Below are 16,901 nucleotides of genomic sequence, written 5' to 3' on the forward strand. Positions count from 1 at the left end.
TGAAGAGAAAGAAAATTAGGAAACAGAATTTAAACAATTCCTCCAAACCACACATTTATAAATATCATATTTTAAATGCTTAAAAAGGCATGAATTCTCCATTAATGGAAAAGCAGTTTGCTATTGGCAACAGAAAAAAAAAAAAAAAAAAACACCTCAGCGACAATTTAGCAAAATTTTATAGAACTGAGAAGCCATACTATGCTGGATTCCCACAGAGCAGCAGTATGTCACGTCATGACAATGACTGCAAATTACCTCATACTCACCTCCTCAAAGCTACGAAAATCCCACTGTAGCCATGCAATGTTTACTGCATTTCTCTGATCCTAAAAACAGTACCTCGAAATGCCTAGAGAAGTACATGTTCCAGTATTGGTGTGTCAACTTCCAGATCCACTGGCTTAAAGGATTTCCAAATACATCTTAACAGAATCTTACCTTATTCCAAATTAATACCAGATATTTCAAAATCAAAAGAAAAAAAAGATCAATTGTATACCAAGATAACAGGTATTCCTCAATACCTGAAGGGTTCACATTTTTTATTTTTTTTTGTTTTTTTCTTTTTTGTAAACAAATGATTGATGAAATAATGCAACACCTTAAATTCCAGAAAATGGCATGGTTTCCCAACCCTCTGTGGATGCGGTGCATGATCAATCTGTTACATAGGGTTAGTAATACAAGTTCATGCTTTTGTGTGTGTGTTATGGTGAGACAACATTAAAGAATCCAATTTAGACTGGCTGAAGCACAAGTATAATAATCCTTGAATGTGGTTAAACCTATGTAAAACACAAGTCGAATCCATTATCTTGAGACTTAACGTCGTACTGTGGTCCATCCATCCTCATCAGTCTCATTTTTAGTACGGCGAAGAGACTCCTTATCTTTCTCAGCTCTCCAAGAGGCCTTTTCTTTATCACCTTCCCTTTCACGATCCCGGTCTCTTTCTCGATCTCTAGTTAGAGCTGGGGGAGGAACACGACGGGGTGGATCTCGCTCTTCTCCCCGGTCATCTTTCCTGTCATCAGAACGTCTCCAAGAACTTACTAAAAAAGATGAATTGAACAAAGAATTTAATCCAGACAAAAGCAAGAGAAGAGACTCTATCAGAAAAACCAAAAGCGAAAGGACTGAGAGCTGTGGTTTGAATGGTAAGGCACTTGCTTACATAACAGGAGACCTAGGTTCAATCCCCAGCACTATATAAAAAAATGTAAAGTAGAGCCCGGCACCAATGGCTCACACCTGTAATTCTAGCTACTCAGGAGGCTTTTAGATGTGAGGATTGTGGTTCAAAGTAAGCCTGGGCAGAAAAGTTTGTGAGACTTTCCAATAAACTACTCAGAAAAATGCACGAGTGGCACTGTGGTTCAGGTGGTAGTGATAGCCTAGAAGGCAGGGCTGGCAAAAAAAAAAAAAAAAATAGGTAAAAATTGAGTGGGAAAAAAAAGCTTTAAGTGTCTGAGGATCATAGTTCAAACCAGTCTCAGCAGTAAACTCTGTGAGACTCTTAGATCCAATTAACCACTAAAAACTTGGAAGTAGAGATGTGGTTCAAACAGCAGTGATAGCTTTGAGTGAAAAAGTAAGGGGCAGCTCCCAGGTCCTGAGTTCAAGCCACAGTACTGACACATGTACACCCCCCTCCAAATACATCCCCAAGGATTTCTGGCCCTTGAAGAATTTTAACAGCAAATTAGTCATAAAACATCAAAGTTCAGCCAGGTACCAGTGGCTCACACCTCCTTAGCTACTAAGGAGGCTGTGATCTGAGAAACACAATTCAATACCAGCCTGGGTAGGAAAGTCTGTGAAACTCTTGTCTCCACTAAACTACCAAAAAGCTCAAAGTGGAGCTGTGGCTCAAGTGGTAGCCTTGAGCAAAAGAAACTCAGGGACAGCACTCAGGCTCAGCATAAAAAGAAAAAAAAAAAAAAAGTTTTAAGCTATGATGACAATCTTATGATTGTGGTGTGCAGACAAAATATTAAAACGTGAAACTTATAAAGGGCCTGGCTAAATTAGAAGAGCATCTGACAAGCAAATTGAAGGCCCTGAATCGAAACCCCAAATAGTACCCAAAAACATAAACAGAAAAGAACCAAAATTTTGCCATGTACAGCAAGCATTGCTTACTAAAGTTTCAACTACTCCCAATTTTAGAGAGCAGTTATGTTTATCCACCAGAACATAACTTCCAAATAACTTATTCATTTTCATTAAACTTAATAAATGTATGTTGTTCATTTTAGTCTATCATTGTACTGATCTTAGAAATGAGCTCAGTTCACAATCTGATCATAAAGTGCTAAATGGAATAAAGTATCAACTGTTCAGTTTTGAGTTCATAGAACTCTACAAGTTAACTAAATCCTCCTCACAGTTTTCCATACACCAGCAGCTGTAATGACCATACCTTCCTCTCGCTCTGATCTGAGGGGTGGTCCTCTCCGCTCTCGGTCATCTCTTAGATCTCGTCTTTCTCTTAGATCACGCCTATCATCTCGGTCACGCCGACGGTCATCCCTATCCCTCTCATCGCGGCGACTTGAATCTCTCCAGCTTGAAGATTCTTCAGCTGGTCCTCTTCTCCAGCCACCTTCATCCCTGTAGCCATTTGAAAGGACAAAATTCTTGATATTTACTAATCTAATTTTCATAACTTTCCCTCAATTAGATATATTTAGACATAAAAAGCAAGCAAAGATATATCCAAGTACATTTCCTCCCACATAGTAGCCACCACACACATAGCTACCTCAATTCACTTACAGTCAAGGCAGCTAGCATCACTACCTATATCCCAAGCACTCAACAACACATCTGGCTGTTGACTTCAGACAAGAAGGTGGACAATATAAATAGACAACTTTCCATCCTTGTAGAAAATTATACTTCTTGAGAAGCAAGCACTGTCTAAATTTATCAGCATAGGTACGTCAGTAGAGGAAAGAAGACACTTTTTTTGGTGGATCCTGAGGTTTGAACTCTGGGCCTAGGCACTGTCCGAGTCTCACAGTTTCCTTCCCAGGCTGGCTTTGAACCGTGATCCTCAGATCTCAGCCTCCTGGGTTGTTAGGATTACAGGCGTGAGCCACTGCCACTGGGCAGAAGCTAGAACTTATACTATTAATTTTTTTTAAAGGATTTTTTTAAAGGAAATAGGTGATATGGGAATGTACCTTAGTGGTAGTGCTTGCCTAGCATGCAAGAAGCAGTGCTGTGGCTCATGTAGCTGAGGGCTAGCTTGAGCAAAGGCAGCTCAGGGACAGCACCCAGGCCCTGAGTTCAAGCCCCAGGATTGGTCAAAAAGAGAGGTTGCTGGGATTGTTCCTTTAAGAAGAAAGGACTGACTGGGCACTGGTGGGCTCACAACTGTTATCCTAACTACTTTGGGAGACAGCATGAACACTTTTGAGATTCCCCAATTCAACCAATAGCTGGGCATCATCCCTGCTACAATAGATAAGTAAGTAATCCTACTTCAAAAATAACCAGGGTCTGGAAATGTGGCTCAGTGGTAGAGTACTTACAAGCCTAGCATGCATGAAGCCCTGGGTTCCATTCCTCAGTACCACATTAAAAAAAGCCAGGGGGCTGGGAAGGTGGCTCAGTGGTAGAGTGCTTGCCTTGCATGCCAGAGGCCCTGGGTTCGATTCCTCAGCACCACATAAGCAGAAAGAAAAAAGCCGGAAGTGGTGCTGGGGCTCAAGTGGTAGAGCGCTAGCCTTGAGCTGAAGAGGTGAGGGACAGCGCCCAGGCCCAGAGTTCAGGCCCACGACCGTACCCAAAAAAAAAAAAAAAAAAGCCAGAAGTGGCTCTGTGTCTCCAGTGGTAGAGCGCTAGCACTGAGCACAGAAAGGCTCAGGGACAGAGCCCAGGCCCTGAGTTTAAGCCATAGGACCAGCAAAAATAAATAAATAAATAAAAATAAAAAATAATCAGCGCAAAAAAGGCTATAAGTGAAGCTCAAACAGAGCCACACTTATTTTCTGAGCCAGTAAGACGCCCTGAGTTCAAGTCCTAAAACCACCCACTTAAACACACACCCAAACACACAGACATTTGTAATTTACAAGTAACAATATCCAACCTGGGGGGTCTTCTGAAGCGATCCTCACGATCTCCATCCCTTTCTCGCTCAAGGTCCTTGTCATTCTCCTCACGATCTTGATTGTCTCTGTCCCTTTCCTTGTCTCTATCCCATTCGCGTTCTTCTGCTGGTCTTGAATCCCGAGGTGGACCCCAACTCTCTTCTCTGGCTTTTTCTTTCTCTCTCCATCCACCTGTATTTTTTAAAGAAGGACTTATTTCACCCTCAAAACAGACTAATTTTCAAGGTAGAAGGTGGACTCCAACACTTTGGATATGCTAGGCGAACACAACCACTGAGCCACACCTCAAGCACTTACCAGAGGTCTTAACATTATCAGTGAACTCATATTCATTAGCATTTTAAACACTAATGAGATATTTCAATTTCCTTTTTAAAAGAAAAGGTTAAAGCTATGTACCTAATTGCACAGACTACTTATTAATAGTTCCTCCTAAATCTATCTCTATAGATAACAACACAGTACAAATTAAATGTTTCATAAAACTTAAGGTTATTGTTGAGTTTTTCCTGTTGTATGTATGCACTGATTTCAGATACAAACCTTTTCTAATTCTAAGCAGACTGCTTATTTAAGCAGAAAACACTATTTTTTGAGTTTTAAGTCCCAACTGTGGATTTACTTATACCCTGCCAACATTTTCAGAGGGTGTATCAAAGACTTTTTCTTTTCCTATTCCTGTCCTCCAACCCTCCCCCGCACATATTCATGAATAGGATAAATGCTTTGATCCTGCCCAGTCTCACAAGTAACCATGTCTGAACCTATATGTTACATGAAGCAGAAAGGGCCCAAAGTAAGCAAGTGTTTCGGTGGGAGTGTATTAATACCTGCAAAGCTAACAATTACTGTTGTCAACAATGATACTAACATGTACCAAAGCATTAATCTAAACCCTCTGCTTTACTTGTTCACCATAGCTGAGTTATCTTCACTATAGGCAGATTTTGACCTTGTGGCAATTACAATCACTGAGAGCAGCAAAACATCTGAGTGGCCCGACACAGGATCCCATCTGAGATCTGTATCACTCTGCCTTCCAGCTGCAGCTCTTACTATCAAGCATCCCTCTCAGGCGTGCTTATTTAGTGCCATGTACCTCACATCTTTGTGATTTTTGCTGCTGAATTTGCTGTTTAAAATGACCTGAGTGTAGCACTTAGGTATTATTTTTATCCTAAAAACAAGAGAGTTGATGATATGCCTTAAGAAAATAAATGTGCTAAACAAAAAGGTTTGTTCAGGTAAAAGCTATATTATATAGTATTTTAACATGAGTTCAATGTAATCAGTCAATATAGTTTTAAATAAATAGCTTTTAAGTAATAATAACACAAAATTTATATATTGGGATGACCAGTCTCAATTTAGGATTTTTCTACATTCATGGCAACACTGAGAACCTACTGTACTGTTAAACCACTTTACATAAAGCAAAGAAAGGTAAGCTTACTCAAAGTTACACAGCTGAACAATGGAATAGAATGAGACCTGAAGAGACAAGAGGCATACCATAAAAACTATTAAGAGTAAAACCACAGAAGCTTCTCACTTGGATCTAGACTTTAGAATGAGTTATTCTGGTTATGGAACAAAGGAAAGAGCACAAAGAGAGTGGGTAAGACCAGAAACAAGGTAAGAACAAGAGTCGGAAAGGATGGAGACTCAGACTCAAGTATAACCAGGAGGAAGACAAAATTGAATGGGTGTAAGGATCATCAAAACAGCAAAACTGGGTGCTAAGTGTTGCAAGTGCTAAGTTACAGGCTCATGCCTATAACCCGAACTACTCAGGATGCTGAGGATTGTGGTTTGGAATCATCCCAGGCAGAAAAGGCCATGAGACTTTTATCTCCAAGAAACTACTCAGAAAAAGCTGGAAGTAGCATTGTGGCTCAAGTGGCACAGTGCTAGCCTTGAGCACAGAGGCTAAGGGACAGCACCCAGGCCCTGAGTTCAAGCCCCAGGACCAGGGGGAGGAAAATAAAAGTCCTGGGGGAGGAAAAAAAAGCAAAACTAAATGACTAATAAGATCATGGTGTGGTAATAAACACCTTTAATCCAAACACTCAGAAGGCAGAGACATGAGGATCTGAGTTTGAGGCGTGCTTGGAATATAAAGTGAGATATTGTCTATTAAACAACACTAAAAGGAAGTGGTACTGAGGCTCAAGTGGTAGAGTGCTCGCCTTGAGCTGAAGAGCGCAGGGACAGCGCCCAGGCCCAGAGTTCAAGACCCACAACTGACCCCCCCCCCAAAAAAAATAACAGCAACAAGAACTTACATTTGGGGCTAGGAAGGTAGCTCGGCGGTACAGTGCATGGTTTGCAAGCATGAAGCCCTGGGTTCGATTCCTCAGCACCACATAAACAGAAAAAGCCAGAAGTGGCGCTGTGGCTCCAGCGGTAGAGCGCTAGCCTTGAGCTGAAGAGCTGAGGGACAGCACCCAGGCCCAGAGTTCAGGGCCCACAACCGGCAAAACAAACAAACAAAAAAACACTAAAAAATAGTAATAATAAAATAAAGACAGTACAGCACCATCTTTAAGCAAAAAGGCTAAGGAAGAGTGTGAGGCCCAAGTTCAAGCCCCAGTACAGGCACAAAACAAAAACAAAAACCAGCCGGGCACTGGTGGCTCAAGCCTGTAATCCTAGCTACTCAGGAGGCTGAGATCTGAGGATGGCGGTTCAAAGCCAGCCCGAGACTCTTATCTCCAATAAACCACCAGAAAACCGGAAGTGGCGCTATAGCTCAAGTGGTAGAGCACTCGCTTTGAGCTGAAGAGCTGAGGGACAGCGCCCAGGCCCAGAGTTCAAGCCCCACGACCGACAAAAAAAAAAAAAAAAAAAAAACCAGCCAGGTGCAAATGTTTCATGCCTGTAATCCTTACTCAAGTGGCTGAGATCTGAAAATCAGTTCAAAGCCACACTGGGCAGGAAAGTTCATGAGACACTTACCTTCAATTAACCACAAGGAAATACCACCTCCACTAACAACAACAAAAAACAATTCCTAGCTCATCTGTGGGGAGAAGTCAATGAATCTAGTTTGGCATAGATTATAAATTCTGAAGTGTTAAGAGAAATTGCAAATGGAATATGGACAAATATTTAATAAGACTAAATTTTGGTTAGAGGTAAAAACTGAGCCTGAATAGAATTTTTAAAACCACAGCTTTGGATGGACACAAAAAGGTCCTTTGAAATACAAGGCAAAAAAGGACAAGCTTGTAAGTAAAGGTGTGGCTCAAGTCGTACAGTACCAGCCTTAAGTGAAAAAAAGCCAAGCAAGAACACCAGGCCAAAGCTCTAGGAGACAAACTGTGTAGACAAACTTCTGATAGGCAAAAGTTAGTTCTAAAACACCCTGGGAGCGGCTGGGAAGGTGGTTCAGTGGTAGAGCGCTTGCCTTGCATTCATGAGGCCCTGGGTTCAATTCCTCAGCACCACATAAGCAGAAAAAAAAAAGCTGGAAGTGGTGCTATGGCTCAAGTGGTAGAGTGCTAGCCTTGAGCTGAAGAGCTGAGAGACAGCGCCCAGGCCCAGAGTTCAGGCCCCACGACTGACAAAACAAACCAACAAAGAGTATGCTATAGCAAAGGCACATTTTTGACAAGAAAATCATTTTATATGCCAACCTGTCCTTTCATTTTCTACATGTCAGAATTTTACCTGGTTATCAGAATTTTACCTGGTTTAACAAATGGTCTCCAGGGACCAGGTCTTGAGTCATCACCGCGTCTGGGAATCCGATCATCATCCATGTTTCTCCAAGGCCCTCTGTCATCTTCAGCACCTCGTCTGGAAACTCTATCATCATCAGCATTCCTCCAGGGTCCTCGGTCATCATCCAATCCTCTCCTGGGACCTCGGTCATCATCCAAACCTCTCCTGGGACCTCGGTCATCATCCATGTTTCGTCTGGGGCCCCGGTCATCATCAGTACTACGCCAGGATGATCGCTCATCATCAGCAACTCCTCGCCTTGGCCCTCGGTCCTCATCCATGCCCCGTCTTGGTCCTCTGTCCTCATCAGCTGCTCGCCAGCTTCCTCTGTCATCATCCAGCCCTCGTCTAGGTGGCCTGTCATCATCCCCATGCCTCCAGCTTCCCCTGTCATCATCACCAATTCGTCTTGGAGGCCTGTCATCATCCGTGTTACGCCAGGAAGGACGGTCATCATCTGCCCCACGTCGAGAGAAACGGTCTTCATCAGGACCACGTCTAGGGCCTCTGTCATCATCCAGGCCACGCCTAGATATACGATCATCATCTGGCCTGACAGAAGATTCTCTCTCTTCATCATCCCCCACACGCCTTGGTCGATCTTCATCTCTTCTATGAGGCCTCTCTTCATCCCGACCTTCTCCACGTCTCCAATCCCTACAGAGCAACAGGCCATATTTATCAGGAACTTTTTTTGAAAGTTGTGGATTCTTTGAGGAATTAGGTTTTATTTCACTCCTTTGTTTCAAACACTAATTTTAATCCTGGAACTTTAAAAAAAAAGCTCTCCTGCTGAGTCAATGGCTCATAACACAGGAGGCTGAGATCTGAGGATTGTATTCCAAAGCCAGCCCAGTCAGGAAGTCCAGAGACTGACTCTTATCTCCAATTCCAGAGTGGTGCTATGGCTCTAAGTGATAAGAGTGCTAACCCTGACTGAAAATGCTCAAGGACAGCATCCAGGTCGCCGAGTTTAAGCCCCAAAACTGACAAAAAAAAAAGTTTCCCTAATAAAATGTAACACAAGGGCTGGGCAGGTGGCTTAGTGGCAGAGTGCTAGCCCTACATGCATAAACCTCTGTGTTCAATTTCTCAGTACTATATAAACAGAAATGGCTGGAAGTGGTGCAGTGGCTCAAGTGGTAGAGTGCACAGTGCCCAGGCCTTGATTTCAAGCCACCAGCCCCAGGACTGGCAAACAAAAGACCATAAAATGTGACACAACATTTAGTGTCATATACACCAAGACACAGACCACTAAGAAGACAAATTAAAATGGGTCATCTTCACCTTCCCAGAAGCACTTTGGCAACTTCTATATCTTTTACAATAAGCTTTCTAAACTCAATTTCTGTTCAAGAATTAAAGCATTCATTCAGCCTGGCGCCGGTGGCTCACACCTTGTAATCCTAGCTACTCAGGAGGCTGAGATCTGAGGATTGTGGTTTAAAGCCAGCCCAGACAGTTAAGTCCGTGAGACTCTGATCTCCCAATAAACCACTAGAAAACGGAAGTGGCGCTGTGGCTCAAGTGGTAGAGCACTGGCCTTGAGCTGAAGAGCGCAGGGACAGTGCCCAAGCCTAGCGTTCAAGCCCCATGACCAACCAAAGGAAAAAAAAAAAGAATTAAAGCCTTCATTATTGTCTACCATTTGTAGTTTAAATTTGAAGGAAAAGAAAAATGCCATAGAACTATTCATACTTACTCCTTAAACTCAATACTCAGGTTAGGGAATTAAGAAATCTGAAATACTTGTCAAAATGTTTTTAAATCCATCATCAGAGTAATGGCGAAGTATAAAATATTTTAGTAATAGAAACACAACCAGATTTTTTTAAATCATGACTAGGGGCACACTTACTTCTCTGGTGGGCCTCTCCTCCATTCAGAGTCAGCTTCAGGTGCTTTTCTCCATGTGCTTTCAGAGTCTCTATCCCCCCAGCGAGAGTCCTACAATGGGAACAAAAGTCACCACAGTGACTACAACTACTGGAACTGTCCTGCAAACATTTCCATTCTTGACCCTGGTGTGGGGGTGCACACCTGGAATCCCCCAGCTACTCTGATGGTAAATGTAGAAGAATTGAGAGTTGAAGGGAATTGAAGGGCAGCTCCAGTTGAGACCCTATCTCAGAACAAAAGGCTAAAGGGTACAGACACCAGTGGTACCCGCCAGTATGCCTATAATACTAGCTACTACAGAGGCTAGGTTCGGAGGCTCACTACTGGAAGCCAGCTTGGGAGGGAAAGTCCAAGAGACTCATCCCCAATTAAATGGCAAAAGTTCAGAAATGATACTGTGGCTCAAGTGGTATAGTACAGTGCTTGCTACAACAGTGTCCAGTCCCTGAAAATTCAAGTGCTAGGATGGATGGCCGGGCAGGTGAGTGCGCGCGCGCGCACACACACACACACGGAAGAGTGCTTGCATAGTATGCTTAAAGCGCACACACACACACACACACACACACACACACACACACACACACACACGGAAGAGTGCTTGCATAGTATGCTTAAAGCGCACACGCACACGCACGCACACACACACACACGGAAGAGTGCTTGCATAGTATGCTTAAAGCGCGCACACACACACACACACACACACACACACACACACGGAAGAGTGCTTGCATAGTATGCTTAAAGCCCTAAATGTAATCCTCAGTATAGAGGGAAGGTTATTATTATTTTTTTTGGGTCCGGTTGTGGGGCTTGAACTCTGGGCCTGGGTGTTGTCACTCAGCTCTTCAGCTCAAGGCTGAGCCACAGCACCACTTCCAGCTTTTTTTCTTTTTGCTCATGTGGTGTTGAGGAATGGAACCCAGGGCCTCATGCATACAAGGCTAGCGCTCTACCACGGAGCCACCTTCCCAGCCAATTATTATTCTTTTTTTTTTTTAATTATTCTGAACTTTATAGCCTCAAGCCCTTAAACATGAGCGTCTTAAATTAGGAAGTTATTCCACACTCACAAACTGAAAATATAAATCTGATCAAATAAATTCAGACAACTTTCATCATGAACACAATCATGTTCTGTCAGAGCAGCTCAACAGCTACACAAATGGAACAACACAACCATGATCCTACTAATAAGTAGGCTGAGATCTAAGGATCTCAGTTCAAAGGCAGAAATCTACAAGACTATTCTCCAGTTAACCACCAAAATGTCAGAATGTAGGCATGGTTTATGAGGTAGAACACCAGCTATGAGCAAAAAGGTCCCAGTGTAAGAATGTAAAACAAAACAAAAATCCCCATGTAACCTAAAGAGAATTTCAGGAAGGTATTTAAACAAAATGTAGGGGTGGGAAAAACTAGATAAGAAGTACAAAGCTGAGAATGACCTATGACTTTAAATAGTTCATGAGTAAAAAGGACCCTCGTGCAAAAAACTTCTTGTACAGGTTGGAGGGTAGCTCAGTAGTAAGGAATATGTTAACGTGCCTGAGGCCCTAAGTTCAATTCCAAATACCTACTCATACCCCACAAAAGATTTTTCAACTATCTTAACAATGATGCTCTCCATTAATAGCCAAAACAAGGGTGGCTAAATAATGAGTTGGCTCCTCTGCCACCATAACTAATACTGGGCTATGTCTTAAAAATGAAAATTTGTTCTAAGGGACTTCCCCAAATGGACAATGTGGGAGATTAATAGAGTCAATGTAACCTATAATCATTCTGTAATGTTGAGAACCCTCCTAGCCTCCAACTTCTACTTTAATTCAACAATACTACAGACTGAAGCATAGACCTAACAACTTCAAGAGATTTTTGAGTACGCTATTAGCCATTAAAACAAAAATAATTAACTGGGAGAAAAAAATGTCTTAGAGTCAGTAGTTAAATAGCAAATTGGGCCCTGTTTTTGCATATACTCTAAACTGGAATCTCAGGGAACCTGCTACAAAAGAAGACAACTAGAGTAAAACATTAAAAGGTATAGAAGACTTTTTCTTTCTTTTTTTTTTTTTGGGGGGGGGGGCGGGGGGGGGAGGTTTCGGTCATGGGGCCTGAACTCTGGGCCTGGGCACTGTTCTCAGCTCAAGGCTAGCACTCTACTACTTGAGCCACAGCGCCACTTCCGGCTTTTTTCTTTTTGCTTATGTGGTGCTGAGGAATGGAACCCAGGGCCTCATGCATGCAAGGCAAGCAGCTCTACCACTGAACCACCTTCCCAGCCCTATAGAAGACTTTTCTAAAGGAAAGACGAGACAAAATTGAGAAAAGTTATGAAAGTTTTTGTTTTATACAGGAACTAAATCCTCTTGCGTAAAGAGCAAAAGGAAATGGGGGAAAACCTTCACAAAACCAGATGTGGTGGCACAAACCTGTAGTCCCAACATTTGAGAGGCTCCAAATTGAAAATTTCTAATTCCTTTTACCACAGAAATAAGAAAATTTCTGTTTTCAAAGGAGAGGTGGGGGTATATAGCTCAGTTATACAGCATATGATTACCAAGTACCCACGATTCTCAGCATCTTGAGGTTTACAAGAAATAAAATTGTATCTAGAAAAGTAACAAGACCAAATCTGGTATCAGGAACTCTCGCCTCTGACTTTGCATTGAAAGAGAAGGAATGCTCTCTACATTCCTAAAATGATGTTTAAACAGGTCAAAACAATGAACCATTGTTCAATACTAAGGACAAAACCTCCTTTGAGACATACATAAGGAAAGTTAAATCCATACACTTTCAAGATACACCAAACCAAAATGTACCTATTTGAGGCAATATTTGTTTATATAGCTATCAAACTTATTATTAGACAGATTTGGGAGGAAACCAGTAGAAATAGTTTTTAAATAAAAAGCACCAAAACAAGTATTAGAATAAAACCAATCAGAACAGCTACCATGCTAAATGTAAAAAAAAAAAAAAAAAAAAAAAAAAAATCAAGTTAAAGACAAATTTAACAATCCAAAGGGAACTGACATGACTTTACAACAAAAACAGAAGATTGTAAATGAACAAGAGTGGGCAAACAAGATTTGAAAAGATGCTCGTCATAGATCAGTTTCGTCACTTTCCTCAGAAGATCCCATAAATTTATTTATAGGACACAATTCTTAAAATCTTGACCATGGCTAGGTACCAGTATCTCATGGTTATAACTACTCAGGGAGTTGAGATCTGAGGAACATGGTTCATAGCTACCCCAGACAGGAGTCTATGAGATTCCACTAACTACCCAAGAAGCCGAAATAGAGCTGTGTTCAAGTGACACAATGCTAGCCTCCACCAAAAGGTGGTCAGGGATAGTCTTGAGTTCAAGGGCCAGGATTGGCACAAAAGCAAAACAAAACAAACAGCCAAAAGGAAAAAACAAAATAAAACACATGACCACACATTTTAAGTAACAAACAAAATGTACTAAAATCCAAAAAACAAAACAAAACACAAAGCTACCACACAGACCACATTATGGACAACAGGAAGTAGAACAGGAGATCAGTAATAAAAGTTCACTATCTCCATATTTGATAAAGCTAAAATTAAAACAGACATAAAGCATCTATTACAGGGCTAGCCACATAAAAGGAACAGCAGAATGGCATGCCAAGAAATTCTTGAGCTACCATTCCTTTAAAAACTAAACAACCAGGGCGTAGGTGGCTCATACCTGTAATTCTATCTACTCAGGAGGCTAAGATCTGAAGATCGTGGTTCAAAGCCAGCTCCAGCAGGAAAGTCTGTGAGACTCATCCCCAATCAACCACCAGAAAACTAGGAGTGGCACTGTGGCTCAAGTGGTAGAACACTAGCCCTGAGCTGAGGGACAGTGCCCAGGCCCAGAGTTCAAGAACGACTGATCAAAAAACAAAAACAAAAAAGGGGCTAGGAAGGTGGCTCAGCGGTAGAACGCTTGCCTTGCAAGCATAAGGCCCTGGGTTCGATTCCTCAGCACCACATAAGCAAAAAGAAAAAAGTCGGAAGTGGCGCTGTGGCTCAAGTAGTAGAGCGCTAGCCTTGAGCTGAAGAGCTGAGAACAGTGCCCAGGCCCAGAGTTCAGGCCCACGACCGGACCCCCCCCACACACAAAAAAAAAACACCAAGCTGGGCGCTGCTACTCAGGAGGCTGAGATCTGGGAATCACAGTTCTAAGCCAGCTCTGGCAGGAAAGGCCAGGAGACTCTTATCTCCAATAAACCACTTAGAAAACTGTGGCTTAAGTGAGAGTACCGTGAGCTGAAGATCCAAGGGACAGTACCCAGGCTCAGAGTTCAAGCCCCACAACCGACATACATACATACATACAGACAGACAGACAGACAGACATAAAAATGCTCAGAATAGCTAGAGCAAACATGACTTGAAGACTAACCAGAAAAAAGTAACCATGAAAAGGCCTTGAACACTAACTAAAGCAGGTGTTGCCTTTGGTTCTTGGTAATAAGTACCAACAAATGTTAAAGACTGAACATTTGGGCTGGGAAGGTGGCTTAGTGGTAGAGCGCTTGCCTTGCATGCCTGAGGCCCTGGGTTCGATTACTCAGCACACCACATAAGCAGTAAAAGCTGGAAGTGGGGCTTATGCTCAAGTGGTAGAGGGTCGGTCTACAGCTGAAGAACTGGGGGACAGCGCCCAGGCCCAGAGTTCAGGCCCCACAACCATATCAAAATAAATAAATAAATGGAATGTTCTGGTAAACATTTAGTAATTTCTATATTTACCTTCCTAGAAAGTGGGTCATCACCCAGTCTTCTCTCTTCTTCTCTACGCCGTTCTCTTTCTTCAATTTCCAACTCCCTCTGGCGTTTTTTCCTTTCTACTTCTTCTAGTTTCTTGACTCGTTCTTGGTACTCTCGAAGTTCTTCCTCTCGTTTTGCCCGTGCAGCACGTTCTCTCTCTTCTTGCTCTATGTAATTGTATTGGGTCACCAAGTGAGTCTTTTACTTAATAACTTTCCCCTAATGCTAGGCCTGCACTTTCCTGATGCAGGAAGCATTATAAAAGTAAAGGTAAGCAGGGCACCTGTGGCTCACGCCTGTAATCCTAGCTATTCAGGAGGCTGAGATCTGAGGGTCATGGTTCAAAGCCAGGGTGGGCAGAAAAGTCTGTGAGACTCTGCTCTCCAATAAACCACTAGAAAATTGGAAGTGGGGCTGTGGCTCAAGTGGTAGAGTGCTAGCCTTGAGCTGAAGAGCTGAGGGACAGCACCCAGGCCCAGAGTTCAGGCCCCACGACTAACCCGGGGGGGAAGACTTTTTAAAAGATCAAATGTATGAAGACAATTTTGTAAGAAGACAGAGCACCTTCCCATGTAACGAGGTTATCTAAGATTGTTAACATGGACTCAACTTCAATCTTGCTTCGCCATACCTTTCAGCATTTGTTCTTCTGCCCTCCTCTGCTCCTCCTCTTCCTTTTCTCTGTAGTAAGTTATTCTGCGTTCTTCTTTACGTTCCCTCTTGCGTTCTTCCAAGCGATTATGCCTTTCTTCTGCTAATCGCTCTTCAAACTGTTTAAGTTTTTCCTGAGATTGAACAATTACAAGAACATCAATTTCTTTCGAAAGATACAAAGTCAGGACTACAAAAGACCTGCAGTTCCTTGGAACCAAAAAGAAAAGTAGCCATCAAATAAAAACATAAGTTCCAAATAAGTTTCATCACTATAATCTTTTCTCTATTATTGACAATACAAATTCAATGTATCTTGACCTTGTCTGAAAAACCAAAAGAGCTAGAGGTGTGACTCAGGTCTTAGAACACAGGCCTGGCAAGCCTGAGACCAAGTTAAAACCCTGAGGGCAGTGAAGTGGGAGGGAGAAGCTGTGTGCCAGTGGCTCCTTCCTATAATCCCAGCTACTATTCAGGAGGCTAAGATCTGAGGATTGCGGTTCAAATGTTCAAAGCTAGCCCAGGCAGGAAAGCCTGGGCTTTACTTATTAGAGACTCATCTCTAATAAGAAGGAAAAAATCCTAAAAGGCCAAAAGTGTAGCTGTGGCACAAGCAGTAGAACCACAGCCTTGAGAAAAAGGCTAAGGGATGGCACTCAGGCCCTGAGCTCAAGCCCCAGAGCCAGCAAAAAAAGAAAAAAAAGGTGTATCATTAAGCAGGTCTCAGTAGCCCATGTCACAGCAAAGCCAGCAAGATTCTTTTCTCCAAATAACGAGCAAAAAGCCAGATATGGAGCAAGCTGTGGCTCAAGTGGCAGAGTACAAACCTTGAGCACAAAAGTTCAGAAACAGTGCCATAGACCTAAGTTCAAACCTCAGGCCTAGCACAAAAACAAGTACGTAACAGAAAACATGCTCTTGGAAGCCTAAGAGGTGACACATGCTTATAATCTTAGTTACTCAGCAGGCTGAAGAGTGGGGTTGGAGGTGTGACTGAGAAGTAGGGCACCAGCCAAGAACAAACAATAAACCAAATGAGTACTCATAGCCCTGAGTACCCCTAACAAGATATAAGGATGTAACTGGGGCTATCATTACATGCTAACGCACAGACAGTAGATACCAGTTTGTTAAAAAAATCTTAACACTGGGGCTGGGAAGGTGGCTCAGCGGTAGAGCGCTTGGCCTTGCATGCATGAAGCCCTGGGTTCGATTCCTCAGTACCACATAAGCAAAAAGAAAAAAGCCGGAAGTGGCGCTATGACTGAAGTGGTAGAGCGCTAGCCTTAAGCTGAAGAGCTGAGGGACAGTGCCCAGGCCCAGAGTTCAGGCCCCACAACCGGATCCAAAAAAAACAAAAAATCTTAACACTAAAAAGGTCACACTTTTTCTCAAAACATTTAATTAACTTCACCTCATAAACAGACTGTCGGGCAGCTTTGAGTCGAGTCACAAATAAATCTCTGTCTTCCAACATTCGTGACATTCGATTCTTATGTTCAAGAGCCTTTTCTCTTTCTAGCTGCATAGTTGTAATCTGCAAGCATATATTATAAGGTTAAACTTCAAAGCATTTCATACTGATTACTAACTTACCCCAAGCATGCACTGACAGGTATTCTTGAGAAGAATCCCTTCTTACCTTGTTATAGTTAAATGGGCCATGCCAGTCTGGTGGCTCACACACTAGCTACT

General features: G+C 42.5%; 1 protein-coding gene across 2 annotated transcripts in view; it reads right to left on the reverse strand.

The window, feature by feature from the left end:
• Positions 1-706: 706 nt before the first annotated feature.
• The window catches only part of Eif3a (eukaryotic translation initiation factor 3 subunit A), a 43,812-nt gene continuing 27,617 nt past the window's right edge, over positions 707-16,901 (reverse strand). Inside the window, exons 15-23 of one of the 2 annotated variants that reach the window (XM_042701451.1) lie at positions 16,621-16,743; positions 15,187-15,340; positions 14,538-14,722; positions 9,712-9,800; positions 8,053-8,507; positions 7,816-8,022; positions 4,103-4,295; positions 2,426-2,616; positions 707-1,055 (exon numbers count right to left, since the gene is read on the reverse strand). In XM_042701451.1, the coding sequence (XP_042557385.1) occupies positions 826-1,055; positions 2,426-2,616; positions 4,103-4,295; positions 7,816-8,022; positions 8,053-8,507; positions 9,712-9,800; positions 14,538-14,722; positions 15,187-15,340; positions 16,621-16,743 (1,827 nt within the window). In that variant the 3' untranslated portion in view covers positions 707-825. Of the gene's footprint in view, positions 1,056-2,425; positions 2,617-4,102; positions 4,296-7,815; positions 8,508-9,711; positions 9,801-14,537; positions 14,723-15,186; positions 15,341-16,620; positions 16,744-16,901 lie in introns of both variants that reach the window. The other variant, XM_042701449.1, reaches the window with a different exon arrangement.

Source organism: Dipodomys spectabilis, unplaced genomic scaffold, assembly GCF_019054845.1.
Source record: "Dipodomys spectabilis isolate Male_0828 unplaced genomic scaffold, ASM1905484v1 ptg000289l, whole genome shotgun sequence".
NCBI lineage: Eukaryota > Metazoa > Chordata > Mammalia > Rodentia > Heteromyidae > Dipodomys > Dipodomys spectabilis.